Below are 14,982 nucleotides of genomic sequence, written 5' to 3'. Positions count from 1 at the left end.
AGCTACCCTGCCAATTACTCAAGCCACTGTATTCTGAAAAGGCTATATTGACTACCTCATTTCATCATCAGAATAACTGTCTGAGATAAGTAGGTAGTATTAGAACCCCCGTTTTTCAAATGAAAAGAGAAGTTTAGGGAGGCTAAGTAGCTCCGCCAAGTTCAAACGACTACAAAGTGGTAAGGCCAAGAGTGAAACCAAATGTCTGTACCAATAAGCACTCTACTTACATTGGCTCTGCAAGGAAAATAGACTGATTGTGGACACTAAAGCACTGCAATTGCAATGATTCCTACCAATGTAGTAACTACAAGAAAATTTTCAAAACCCTTCAGGTTTTCGTAGAGAGAAGTAGCCAAAAATGTGATTCATATTCAAAAGATTACACACTGGAAAATTTAAGACATTAAATAAAATGAAATGTAAAACAATGTATGATTACTACCAAAAAATCATTTACCTCTCAATGTTTGCCTTAGGATCAGATACACAATGCTGAATCTGGAATGGCTCACTCCGATTTCATTTTACAGATGATAAAATAAAAATCTTAAGAAAGTTATGTAATTGACTTGAAAAAAGTTAAAAGTTTTCTAAATGAAATGTCTGGTTTTATAATGACTATAAATAGCTTATAGAGGACTTTTTAGAAATATCTACTTTTGACAGTTAACCTTATGTGAACTGGGCATTATGTGCTTATTTTACTTAATATAAGTATGATATTTTATGGAAAAATACTCATTTTGTAAATAAGTCAGTCCTAGTGGGTAAGCAACACCACAAAACAAATAATCCCTATTAAATGGCCTGTTTGAAGGCTGCAATGAAACAATGGACTTCATATCTTTAAAGCTAATTTAAAAATCTACCTCTAAAAACTTCATGGTCTGAGAAGTCACCTTCTGTCCTCTAACAAAGGAGGCAGTCTCTCAGGCGAATGAAAGAAACTAGTCAAGCTGTGTATATCTACAAGTAGGCAGAACACTATTACCTCCACGAGGCCAAAAGTCCTATCTGTCCTGTTTGTCATTACCTTCTAGCAATATGCTTGGCACATGGTAGACACTTAATAAATAGTTGCTGGATGCATGTTCCAGGACCCTGCTGATTACTTTCGCCATAAACAACAGTTAACAAAACTTACCAAAAAATCCTTCCTTCTATTATGAAAGGAAAAAGAATTTTTGTAAAAATGTATAAGGAAGATCCATACTGAAAATGTAAGAATATTACAAATATTCAAAGTACTTCCTACAGGAAAAAAAACAAGATGAGGAAGCTCAGAACATAATGAAACCAACAAAGAACCCAATATAAATTCTAGAACTTGAAAGTACGGTATTTTAAATAGAGGTAGCAGAAGAGAGGGTCAGTGAACCTGGTGACTTGTCAGAAATCATCATGCCACTGAGACTGATTTTACTAGTAGTTAGCAGTTTCTCAAATTTTTTTCCCTCGGGGCATTCCCTGGCTTGAAAGAACTCCAAACTTTCTTCTTTTGAAACAATCATAAGGTCCCAATGCACTTCTTACCACCGGAAGTTAAAGTGGCATGTGACCCTGACCAATCCTTCAAGGTTTTCCTATCACCTAAAGCTCTAATGGCAGCAAACTGAGTTTAAGCTCAGCTCTGCTTAAATAATTTGCTTATGCATCTGACCTCCAGCAAATTATTTAATTTCTCAAAGCTTCTACTTCTTCTGTAAGTTGGGGATAATGGTAGTGCCTGGGAGGAAGGCATCCTAAAGTACTTATTAGCACAGTATCTGCCTCATAAGTGCTTAACAGCTATGACCATCATTACCCTTTAACAAAATCTTGTAATTCTTCTCCTTAATCTGGATTAAATATGCAACCATAAGCAGTTATAGTTATTTATCATCTACCAGTTAGGCTATAGTCCCTTTCTTTGTGCTTACAGATTAAGTGCAAAAGCAGAAAAGAAAGGGGGAAGAGGAGAGAAGGGAGGGACAGACGGAGAGAGGGGACTACTTTTAGTTTAACGTGATCACATTTCATAAAACAGTTATCTGAATATTTTTTTTAAAAAATTAACCTTTGACAAAGGACAAATGCAATTCTTAAAATTAGTCACCACAGGAATCCTTTTTAAAATATGAAGAGGGTGCACTGTAATAGCTCCCCACAACATTAGCATACTTTCCTCTCTGCAGATATAACAAGGGCAGGCTGCCTGAGGGGAAAAGCGCAACGCAGTTCAAAAGACACAGGTGGAAAAAGATCCTTCAGCAACTGAAGGACAAGGACTCCCTCCTTATTTTCCTGGTCAGGTATATCCTCATCACCCCCACCATGACTGCTCCATAAACCCAGTAAGATTAAGTTCTAGCTGTGCTCAGAAAAAAGAAAGAACAGAACAGTCTCAGGAAATATAAGCTATTCAAGGTAAAGGCAGTGCATGGGTGTCACTCCATTTTTGGAGAAGGCATTACTGACTAACAGCAACATGGAAGGGCCGAAGCAGCTTTAGTCCAGACGAGGGAGGAGGCTGGACTGGAATCCTACAGGATGTTGCCAACTCAGAATCAGGGAGATGTATGCACTGACCTTGCAGAGAATACCTGTCTGTTCCAAGAATCTACTACACGTTTACCTTACAGATGCTGTCACTCTAGCCCAGAGATGGGAAACCACTTTATTCCTAAATTCTGTGGTTACTGGGAAGAATTAAATCAATCACATCAATATCAAGAGTTCAAAAAAAGTTTATCTCAACCTTAATTTTTGCCATTATCTTGTAAAATAAATGGAAACACAAAATTAATGATGTAAAAATTCTTCAAAGTATATGTTGATGAAGGAAAATAAACTTCATGAGGAATATAAAAGAAACTCTTAATTTTGGAATATGGCTCTTAAGATATTTTACTTCAAGGACATGAATTATATTTCTCTAGTTCCTGTATTTCCTCCAGAAAGGATCCAGAAAGGCTTTATTAGGTTTCTTCTAACATTTGACTAAATCTGACTCTAACAAAATAAAAATTGGTCAGCTGGGCCACTTTGGTCCAGTCTCCTTATCAGGCGTGTAACTTACCACAGGCAGTGTGAGCCAGGTTGCCACAAGGCGGTTGTTGATCCAGCGATACCAAGATGGGCTTACAAACATCAAAGGTAAAAAGGGGCCGAGCATAAAAATGCTTCCGAAAAAACTTCCGCAAAATAGAGTGAGTATAAAGTAAATCCCTTTCCATGACACCATGATTCTGAAAGATATAAAAAATATATATATATTTTGTTACTATACATATATCTGCCCAAATTGAAAATGCATAAAATAATCTTTCATTACAGGGCTACAGAAAAGCCTCGGACAAAGAATGTAAGAGCTTGAATACCATAAAGGTAACCCTCTTACATGTCCTACAGGTCTAACAAATTTCTAGTACATTAGAAATCAATATTCTCAGACTAAATGTCTAACCTAAAAAAAAAAAAAGGCTGTCTCATTTAAGAAGGCTTTGTTTTTGTTTTTTTTTTAAGATTTTATTTATTTATTTGCAGAGAGAGACACAGCAAGAGAGGGAACACAAGCAGGGGGAGGGGGAGAGGGAGAGGGAGAAGGACGCTTCCCGCTGAGCAGGGAGCCTGATGCGGGGCTCGATCCCAGGACCCTGGGATCATGACCTGAGCCAAAGGCAGTCGCTCAACCGACTGAGCCACCCAGGCGTCCCAGAAGGCTTTGTTTTTTTAACTGGTTATTAGTATTAACATAAACCTGTAGAAGTTACCCAGCACAAAACCTTAAAATATTCCAGAGGTTTTTTTTTTTTTTTGTATCCTACTATAAAAAGTAGACTTAATGGACCAAGAATTACAGAACAGCTTCCTAAGAGTGACTATGCCTAAAAGTGTTGGCAATTTTAGCGTGCACTAAATTTTTTTTAAAAACCTAGAAATGTTAATTCTTCACATTAGAACCTGAAAGTTGTACCTTTGGGCAACTTATCTTAAACTGGCTTTTTCTTTATGAGCTGAAAGATTAAGTAGAAGTCAGATTCCTCACTTTCCTAAACTATTTGCCAAAAGATTACTTTCAGGGGTCCTCATAACCAGAAACACTTAATATTGACATTTTTAAATAAACTGCTGGAAACACAGTTTAAAATGAATAATCAAACATTTGATTTTATTACCTAAACAAGAGCAAAAATATGGGTTGCCTCAGGATAATAAAACTGTTAGAATCATTAAAATTATGAAAACAATGGCCTTAAAATTTTTAAATTACAAAAGGTATTCCAGTGATCAAGAGCTGTGATTCTTTTTAAATATTCAGAACAGGAAACAAAATTTCAAATGTCAAAGTGCTTTAATAAATGTCAAACAATAAAACAGGTCAAATCCCTTACACAGACTCCAGTTTATCTGGGTGTGGAGTAGGTTTTTAAATCTCTACCAGTACTTGACAGTATGTATACAAAATCCTTGCACAGAGAATGAGTGTCTGAGAACTGGTTTTTTGCTAAACTCGTGATCTGAACTTCGAAGTAAGGGCAGAGAGAAAGACCACCGAAGAGCAGAAGCGGAATACCTGGCGGGCCCAGGATGGTATGTGTTCCTCCGCACCCTCAGCCTCGCTTTCTGAGGCCCAAGCTCTCCTCTTTGCACTGAAAGAAGACACTTAGGCAGCTTATCTCCAGTCTTTACAGGAAAGTTTTTTCAAAAGAGGAAAAAGAAAAAGACAATCCGCAGCGCTGCTCCTCTACCTGAAACCCTCTAAGGACCCTCTGTGGTTCTGTTTGTTTCTGCCCACGAGCCATTTGCTAGCTGTCTACACATTTACCCCTAAATTCCCTGAAGAGCTAGGTTTCACACTCTATCTACACATATCCATTAAAGCCTCAGACATGCTTTTTCCTCGCTTATTAAACTATTTCTCATTTGATGTGATTAAGCTCCTTTATGTATATTTTTTTCTTTTAGATATTGGTATCATCTAATAAAATCTTTTCATTTTACATTGATCAAGCGAAGAACCAGAAGAGTTACGATGACTTACTTTCGTAAGTCCCCATAACCAGCTGGTAGCACCAAGTCTTTTCTGCCTTTTACTTCCTTCCAGGATATTTGGCCACCTCCCTCCCACTGAGGGGCTGGGAATCAGAGACCTGAATCAGCTTCTAACCACGTGTTTGTAAACACAGACTCAGATATAAAAGGATGTGTCCCATGAACTTACTGGGGTTACTCAGGCCAAGTCTAATCTAAAATTACTTTTCCATCAAGCTCCTGCCTTTTCCTTAACCTCTTGATCATTTGTTCAATGACTCAATAAACATACAAAAAGATTCCTGTGTGCGCAAGGCCCTGTGTTAGTTACTTGGGGACACCACCATGAGTATGACAGACATAAAAAGCTCTTGTAAATCTGAGCCGTTCTACTGCCTCCTCAGGAACTCTTCCCTGGCTCTGTATTTAATCCAGCTCCATTCTGCCTACTTCCAAGTCTCATGGGTTTCACAGACAAAATGGTTAACAATTATGACAGCTACACACTTATTTAGAATCACTAAAATTGAAAAAGACAAAACAAACCTGGCGAGGGACGCCTGGGTGGCTCAGTCGGTTAAGCGTCTGCCTTCAGCTCAGGTCATGATCCCAGGGTCCTGGGATCGAGTCCCACATTGGGCTCCCTGCTCAGCGGGGAGCCTGCTTCTCCCTCTGCCTGCCGCTCCCCCTACTTGTGCTCTTTCTGTCTCTCTCTCTGACAAATAAATAACATCTTTAAAAAACAAAACAAAAACCTGGCGATACCATGTACTGATGAGGATGCAGAAGAGTAAGAACTCAAACATACTGCTGGTGGCAAGGCAAAGTAAAGTATTATGTATGCTTACCGGATAACCCAACAATCCTACTACTGAATATCTGGGACAAATGAAAATTTCCGACAACACAAAAACCTGTATACCACTGTTCACAGCAGCATTATTCATACTGCCCAAAACTGGAAGCACCCCCAAACAGGGGGCAGGGGTAGATGGGTAAACAAATCCATAGACCAGATACCTTTAGTTTCTTGCTCAGGAAGGAAACCTCTTTTCCTTCATAAAATGTCCTATATTTAATCACCTCACAATTGAAATGTTAACTAGCATTGCTCCCATAGTCTAATAGGTATACTAAGAAGTAACTGCAATTCAATGTGATGTATGCTACAATAGAGGATATAATGGAGCATGCAGTGTGTGTTAAGGATAGATCAAAGTAAGGCAGGATGAACTCTGCTAAAAGGGATTAAAAAATGCACTAGACTCTTGGACGATGTGAGGTTGGGGAAGGGAAAGATAATGCCAAGTAGTAAAACAGAACAGGCAAAGTCATAGAAATCTGAAACAGCATCGCTTAAGCAGGGAACTGTAACTCATCAGATACTACTGAGTTATAGTGTACACAGTGGGGAGCTGCAAGAATCACAAGAGCACAGGTCCTAGGACAAAGTACACACACCCAGGCCAGCCAAAAATACCATCGTTGACATGTCACCAAGAAAAAACCTAAGGCCTCTGACTCAGATTTTGGGATAAGTGGTAATGGTGCATATAAGCATCAATGTAATGAGTGAATGGATTGGTTTTGTTTAAAAACCTTAAGAGCAAAGAGCTTCTTTTTAAAACAGGCAGGTACATGGAACTTGTTGGCAAAAATCCTAGCATTGACAGATGCTGGTATCAGAGCAGTCTATGAGCCCAGAGCATCCGACCCAGCTCCACAACGCAAGAGCTGATGATCACGACCACGTCACTTAACCTGGATGCTTACAGATGGGGAGGTTGGAGAAAATTCTCAAAGGCCTACCTTTTGAGCACCTAATAGTTGCCAGGCGCTTTACAGAAGGCTCGTGGTAGTTACATATTCAACACCTACAGATTCAATTATTCATGAGCAACTAAAAGGTCCTTAACATGTAAATACTCCAAAATTTTGATGAAACTCAAAATTTGATTACTCCAAGGCTGGGGTCAAAGAAACAAGTCATTTAGGTAATAATAATTATCTGGTCAAACTGTCCAGTATCCTAATCTCAGCGGCCCTTTATTCTGTTTTACTTACCTCATAAGCACGTGGTGGGGCAAGTCAGATGCATAGTGGATTTGTAAATTTGAGATTTTAAAAGAACCTTACTCTCTACTTTGATAATGTCAAGTGTGTCTTAAAATAGGCACTTTACATTCTCATATAATCCAAACATGAGCCTCAAAAGTAAGGTAGCAATAACATCCGTGGTATTTCCAGCTAAAGAAATAAAGGACTTGGTTCCGTAACGCTGTTCATACTGACAGAGGTGAGATAAAGCACCTCTAACCAGGGGCACTCCCAGAAAATGCGGTGGAGAGTGTGGAACCGGTACCAGACAGATTTAAAGGGCCAAAAAGTAAATAATGAGCAATAAAGTAACAGAGTTAATTAAGCACATTGTTTAAGCCTTGTCTTCTCTGAAGAAAGTAAAACTAGGCTTCTGGGCGAGGGGGTACGCAGAGAATCCTGACTCGGAGACCTAGTCTGTCCTCCCTGGGCTTTCCAGTGGCTGGGAACGCGCTGCCAGTCCCACTCCAGCATTCTCCACTGAAACTTCCTGCAGCGATGGGTATGTTCAGTGGCTGTGCTGTCCAGTATGACAGCCAGGCCGTATGTGGCTATCGTGCACTTGAAATGTGCCTAATTCAACCGAGGAACCATTCATTCGACGTGGTGAGTGGCTACCGGACAGAACAGCATGGCTCTAGGCAGACTACTGGAGCATCAGTAGATCTTGTGGATCTGGGGATCTCACCAGACTGTGAAGAAAGATCAAATATAGAAGCACTGAGGGCTCCTTAATAAATGGTCCACCTAAATCACCCTACAGTGAGGCCCAAAGTTCATGGAAGCCTCACCTACATACAAGCTCCTAAATTGGCTTTTTAAGTCCCCTATTTTTTATTGTGAGCAGATAATGAGCCATCTGAGAAAAGCCTTTAACATGACATTAAAGACTAAGAAAAAAGTATACTTGAGGGAAACTATTCAAGAAGAAGAAAACTATCTTTAACATTTCAGAAAGACAAATACTGCATCTAGTAAACAAAAACATGTTCTTTGTTAAATAAAACAAAGGAAACATTCAGGGAATAAACGAGCTATTGGAAGTTCGCAACATAGCAATGTTCAGCAAAAATTAAACAACTCAAGAGTTGGAAAATAAAGCTGAGGCAATCCCCCCAAAAGTCAAGAAGATAAAGAGGTGGGAAGTAGAGAGAGTATTAGAGGATCAAGACAGGAGGTCCCATATGCAAACCATACGAGTGCAAAACAGAGAGAAGCAAGGAACTGAAGAAATCAGCAATAAAATAATTCAAAAAATTTCTCCAAATTCCACATTAACGGGGCCTGCTGAAAGCTAGGATAATGGATGAAAACAGATGCTCACCAAGGCACAGCACTGTCACTTTCAGGACAGAGGAGACAAAATGACATTTTAACAAAACTTCTAGAGAGGACATAAACAGGTCACAAAAGATCAAAAATTAGATTGGCTTTGGACTTCTCAGTAGAAATAGATCTCAACAGCAATACCAGAAGCAGGATGAAAACAGAACAATGCCTACAAAATTCTCAAGAAAATTATTCCATCTGGTCATCAATCAATCAAGTGTAAGGATAGTAGAACATCATCATCATACATGCAGAACCTCAAAATAACCTCCCATACAATCTTTTTTCAAGAAACTATTTGAAGATGGGCTTCCTAAAACAAAAGAGTAAATAAAGACTAATGGAGATGAAATATGGGAAAGGAGAGATCCCACCTAGGTGAGAGGTCAAGTGAATCTCCAAGATGATCATGAAGGAAGATCCTAGGATGATAATCATGCACAAGACAGAGAAGGTGTCCAGTCCAAATTAGGGATGGGTGACTCAAAAGAAAGACCCTTTGGAAGCTGTATCACCAAATTCCTTGCTCCTAAACAAATTATCTTTTTGAGCCAAGGACAGAATGACCATATGAACCTTGGCACAGATTCTAATCTACACTTGGCTTCTTGAACACATTCTGATAAAATTCCTGCAGGCCAGCTGATGACACTCATTTTATCTATTTTAAGTACTCTGCTTTGACCTACTCCTAAGAGACAAAGGGAAGGCATGGAGAACTTAGGAGCAGAAAATATATTCCTACCAGAGAGCCAGTATCTGCCAAGTCCAGCCGGAAGCCATGACTGTGGTGAGCCATGGACTGTGATTTTTTTCAGGACTCATTATGCATGAATTTGCCCACAACCTTACCCAGAAATGGATCTGGTCAATGCTCTGGGATGCTCAGGTAAGACCCAGAGATTCTGCACCTCTAGGAGCCTTCATCTAATGATAGATTATGCTTACTTCTCAAGTTTTCACCAGGGGGCTCTCAAGTTATGTATATATACATATATATACACACATATGTACATATATATATTGAGGAATATATACACAGGTGACAAAAGTTTAAAGAAAAATAATGACTAACACAAAAGGATAATAGTTGTCATGGGGAGAGCAGGGGAGACTTCTAATACTGACAATATTCTATTTCTTAAGCATGGTGGCTACTTATATGTTCACCAACAATGACATTTAGAATAATGTTCTTTATGCACTACTCTTGCAAGCTAGATGAATAAATACTTCACACCCAGATACAATCACACTGATTTAGTTCTTTCATAAACATAAGTGAAATATGTATGAGCTGATTAATTTCTTTTAAATCCAACAAAATTTTTAAATCCCTGGATGCTTGTTAATTTGCATGACCTGATTCTAGTGAACATTTCTGCATTTTTCAGAATTTAGTAACATACACACATCTGTCCTGCCTGATGAAATGGTTTGCTGCTTAGTTCCCCAATGAGAACCGTATTTGTTCTCTTTTCCAGTCTCAAAAGACAGAGGCTCATGGCTAAATTTAACATTCAATTCTAGAAACAAAGATTTGTGTTATTATCTCTTTCTCCTCTTATAATCTTTTTATTCTTACTGGTATTATCATGTATGTCTTTTATTGTAAATCACTTTAAATTCTTTTAGGAAGTAGACTACTAACTAAAAATAAATTTAAAAGACTATCACCATTGGTAACCTTATTCACCTTTACTGATTTTACTTAAAAAAAATAGTGTCTACTATAGTGTCAAGAAATCACTAGAAAATTTAAGAATTTATGTTCAAGATACTCTGAAAACAAAAAGGTATACTACTTTAATAAGCAAATTACCAAAAGACACAAATTAACAAAAATAAGCTGAAGAGACAGAATGTAAAAAACACCTTTCCGTATCACCTAAGCATTCATGAGGCAGGAAGAGGAAGCTGAAAGGATAACGTATGAAGTTTGCTCTGGCACCTTTACCTGTTTCGGAAAAGGATACAGACAATAACAGGAAAGAGACAACTACAGCTTCATTCTTCCTAAAGCAGCTCAAGACAATAATACTCCCCAAGATACTAGAAGAAGGTACAAGGTAAGGAAGCATTCTAGTTAAGATCATTTAGTTAGATGAAATAAAACCACAGTTTACCAATTCTAATTAACACAACAGACAGTTCAAGAGCAGAATGGGGTCAAACCTCAGTTAGATCTACCCAAAATGAAGCAAGAAAAACTTTCAACAATCAACTGATTTCAATAAACAAGTCTGCTAACTCCCTTTGGTGGGGAGAGGGTCCACTGAGAGTTCTTAGCACTGTACAAGGACATCTAGTTAAAATGGCACAATTTTCTCTTATTAAAGTTTAGTGAGAAGAAATTATCTGTGTAAATAAACACAGTTTTCTAAATCCTGATGCAATTCTTTTACTTAAAATGTATTTAAAAGTTAATACCTAGAAAGAAGCAAAGAGTATATACTGTATGATTCTCTATGTCTAAGGTTCAAAAACAGAAAAAATAATTTATAGATTAGAAGTAACATTAATGGTTATCCGGGAGATGTAGAGCCAAGAGTAATGACTGGAAGGGACATGAGGGGGCTTCAAGAGTTTTAGTAATACTCTGTTTCTTGATTTGGGTGCTGGTTATATGTGATGTATTCACTTTACAAAAATTTAGTGAGCTATACATTTGTGATTTATGTACTTTTCTATATGTATATTTTAATAATATTTACCAAGAAATATTTACCAAAAACTGTTATATATGCAGTAATTTAAACTAGATACCTTGTAAGTAATCATTTATATGTATGCAGTGCTCAGGAAGAAAATACAAATGGTCGATACACATAAAGAAATGCTCAGGGCCCCTGGGTGGCTCAGTCAGTTGAGCGTCCGACTCTTGGTTTCAGCTGGGATTGTGATCTCTGGGTCGTGGGATCGAACCCCACGTGGGGCTCCATGCTCAGCAGGGAGTCTGCTTGAGATTCTCTCTCTCTTCCCCTCCCTCTCTGCCCCTCCCCCAGCTTGTGCATGTGCACAAGTGCTCTCTAAAATAAACAAATTAAAAAAAAAAGAAATGCTCAACCTATTCTCAGGAAAATGTAAATTAAAATAAACAAAACACCATTTTTTCTCACCAGATTGGCAAAAATGTCTAAGTTTTGCCTCTGATATTCTAAAAATCATTTGTTGGTGTCTTTGCTCTCACAGCTGGAAGAAGTATAAGTTTTAGAGGGCAAAATGATAGGTGAGTTATAATAATACGTACAAGCTATAATAATTTTGAATACGCCTGCCATCATGAATTCCTTCTCAGTATTTACCCTAGAGAAATACTCAACTGCATGTACAAAGATGCTTCACCACAGCATTGTCTGTAACCAAAATATCAGAAACATAAATGTCCACTATGGGGGAGGGGCTAAACCGTGGTGCAGCCAACATTATGAAACATTATGCAGCAGGTAGAAAGAATGAGGTCAAACTGTATTTTCTTAAAATGAACAGTTCTCCAAGATGTACTGCTAATGAAAAAGAGTGTGATACCATTTCTGAAAGGTACCACACCCCTAGAACAAAAACCCCTAGGTTATATGGTTTATATAAATAAATGTAAATACACTTAAGTCTATCTATAAGGACACACAACGTTTCCATCACCATCTCCATGAAGATGAAGAGGCTGTGACTAAGGATGGTAGTCAAAGAGAAACAGACCTTTCTGTAATTTTTTTTTTCTTTAAGATTTTATTTATTGATTGAAGAGGCACAGAGAGAGAGAGCTAGAGAGCACAAGTCGGGGAGAAGGAGAAGCAGTCCCCCCACAGAGCAGGGAGCCTGATGCGGGGCTTGATCTCAGGACCCTGGGATCATGACCTGAGCAGAAGGCAGATGCTTAACCAACTGAGCAACTCAGACCTTTCTGTAATGTTTTAAAGAGAGACATTTCCATTTGATACTTATATACAAAAAGGGAAGAAGGGGGAAAGGGAGACAGAAGAGGAGGAAGGAAAAAAGCAGCAACGTCAACGTCACTGTAGCCAAAGTTAAGTCAGCTTGTCAGTAATGTCAGTAATGCGTGTTGCTGCATGATCCTGTAATCAAAGTAAAACTGATTAAATGTTGAGGTAGAAATACCTCTTAGCATTACTGCTTGTCATACTTCAAACTCAAATTTTCACAAATTAAAAGCCACAATTAAAAACATACATTGAGATAGGAATGATAAAGTACCCCAGGTAAACTAAAACAACACAGGCACCCCCCCAAAGGTCACTCAAAACCACCATTCAATTTATTTTATAGCATTTATCTCTGTTAACTTGAAGTTTAAGCTGTTTTGTCTTTATCTTCACAAGACACAGAGCTAACCAGTAAAATGTGCAAAGAACTAAGCGATGGAGGTACACAGACTGTCAGAAAGCAAGCAAGAAGTTTCCTGAAACTCTTCATATACACAAAATATGAGCCCATGAATATATGTGCATAAAAGTCTCATAAGGATAAAGTTCTAGCAGAAAGCAGCTATTTTAAAAGTTCCTAAAAACAGAATGTTCATTTCTGACTTTCCACCATGGTTACTTCAATCAAAAGCATACTCTTAAAAAGACAGAAAAGGGAAAAAGTTAAAATAGCTGTCTAAATTTACCAAGTTATTTTGACCATTTACTTCTGATCATTTAAACAGAGAATAAGTACCAATTAGAGTCATTCCACAGTCAATAAAAACTCATATAATAATATATGCACTATTTATTAAACACTAACCACGGAGTCTTTACCCGCCTAGGCCATATCATCTAGGTTGAGAGAGAACACATTTGAAAAGGAGGGAAGGAGGCGATACAAGGAAGTATATATTAAATGCCAAATTCATGAAAAATCAGTAAATTTGACAACCAGTTTGTAAAATCTTAGAAGTCTAGAGCTAGACTTAAGATCACTAAGCTTTAAAGATATCTTTCAATCTCACAGATGATTCTCTCATTATACTGATGAAGAAAGTGGGGAGCAGAAAGGTTGAGGGACCTGACTTGCACTCACACCGGCACAGCCAGTGGTGTTGGAGCTAGGCCACGACCTTCCATCTCCAGTTACCAGCTCAGTGTTCTTTGCATTAGAAGAGAATCATAGATGGCTAAGGCAACCAACTAAAACATGAAGAAGGAATTAAGATGCAAACGAGGTCTGGGCTTAGAGGAAGGATAGCAGTCAGTCAGGCTAGGACAAAAAGAAAGGCAAAGAGGCTACCTCTCAACAATACTCTTCGTGGTGCACACTGTGCAGAGATTGGGTTAGTCATGAGAATGTTCTTCCGAGGTCTCAGGATTTCTGTTGGGTTTTGTTTCTTCCAAATTATTTCAAACAAAATTAATTAATAGCAAGCATTTTTTTTTATGAAGATGCCACTAATTCTTTTTCTGCATAAATGGCAAGCACACTCACTATATTTCAACAATTTCCTGTTGTTATATAAGGTTTCCTTATAAGATGTAAAAGTTAAAACCACATACACCCACACTAAGTGGAACACTACTATATGAAACCATTTCAAAAGACTGGTTAGTACAACTCTCTTATACCTCCTACCTGATATTCAAGAGAGTACCTTCTGTTCAAATTACTTATTACAGTCCTCAGAATGTTAGAGTACCACATAACCCAGCAACTCCACTCCTAGATATATATACCTAAGTGCAATGAAAATACACATCCACATAAAAACATATGCATGAATGTCCATAGCAGTGCCATTCATAAGTCAAAAAGTGGAAACAACCCAAATGTGTTCATTTGATAAAGGGATTAAACAAAAGGGGTTTAGCCATTAACAAGAAAAGAAATGAAGTACTTGATACATGCTACATCACAGACAACCTTGAAAATATTAATGCTCAGTGAAAGAAGCCAGTCACAAAAGTTCACATATTATATGATTTCATTTATATGAAATGTCCAGAAGAGGCAAATCTAGAGATAAAGTAGATCAGTGGTTCCCTAGGGCTGAAGGCAGGTGTCATGGGAGTGACTGCTAATGAGTATGAAGTTTGTTTGGGGGGGTGGTAAAAGAATGTCCTGAACTTAGTGGTGATGGCTGCACAACTGAACAGTCTAAAACCACTGCTTGTACACTACTCTTGAAATGGGTGAACTGGATGGTGTGTGGATTCTATCTCAAAATAAAAAATGTTCATTAGCTGGGAGATTACCAAGACACGAATAACTCCAACCATTTTACCCTGGCAGCCGTGAATGGATGGGAAAGGAAAAGAGAAATTATAAGAATAACTACCACCTCAAAAATCAGAAAAAGCATACACAAGCAAAGCCGGAGTACAAAAGGGAACCAAAATCTAGACAGAGGGCACGCAATCACTGAACAGAAAAAAGCCTCGACAGACACACAACAAAATGTTACCAATGACTATCCTTGCGTAGTGAGACTATGATTTTTCTTCCAAATTGTACACAGTCTTATTTTCGCACTATGAAAAAAAATCCCAGTAACAATAATTTCAAAAGGAAAAATGAGGAACCAGGATTTCTTATACTAAGGGT

General features: G+C 38.1%; 1 protein-coding gene across 4 annotated transcripts in view; it reads right to left on the bottom strand.

The window, feature by feature from the left end:
- The window catches only part of LCLAT1 (lysocardiolipin acyltransferase 1), a 185,751-nt gene that overhangs the window by 115,955 nt on the left and 54,814 nt on the right, over window positions 1–14,982 (bottom strand). For 3 of the 4 annotated variants that reach the window (XM_027621604.2, XM_027621606.1, XM_027621607.2), the window contains exon 2: window positions 3,062–3,230. The exons of the other annotated variant lie outside the window; for it this stretch is intronic. In XM_027621604.2, the coding sequence (XP_027477405.1) occupies window positions 3,062–3,226 (165 nt within the window). In that variant the 5' untranslated portion in view covers window positions 3,227–3,230. The remainder of the gene's footprint in view (window positions 1–3,061; window positions 3,231–14,982) is intronic. 4 annotated transcript variants of the gene reach the window in all.

Source organism: Zalophus californianus, chromosome 8 (genome assembly GCF_009762305.2).
Source record: "Zalophus californianus isolate mZalCal1 chromosome 8, mZalCal1.pri.v2, whole genome shotgun sequence".
Classification (NCBI taxonomy): domain Eukaryota; kingdom Metazoa; phylum Chordata; class Mammalia; order Carnivora; family Otariidae; genus Zalophus; species Zalophus californianus.
Note: the sequence above shows the minus strand (reverse complement) of the source record. Positions and strands in the feature narration are given on the sequence as shown.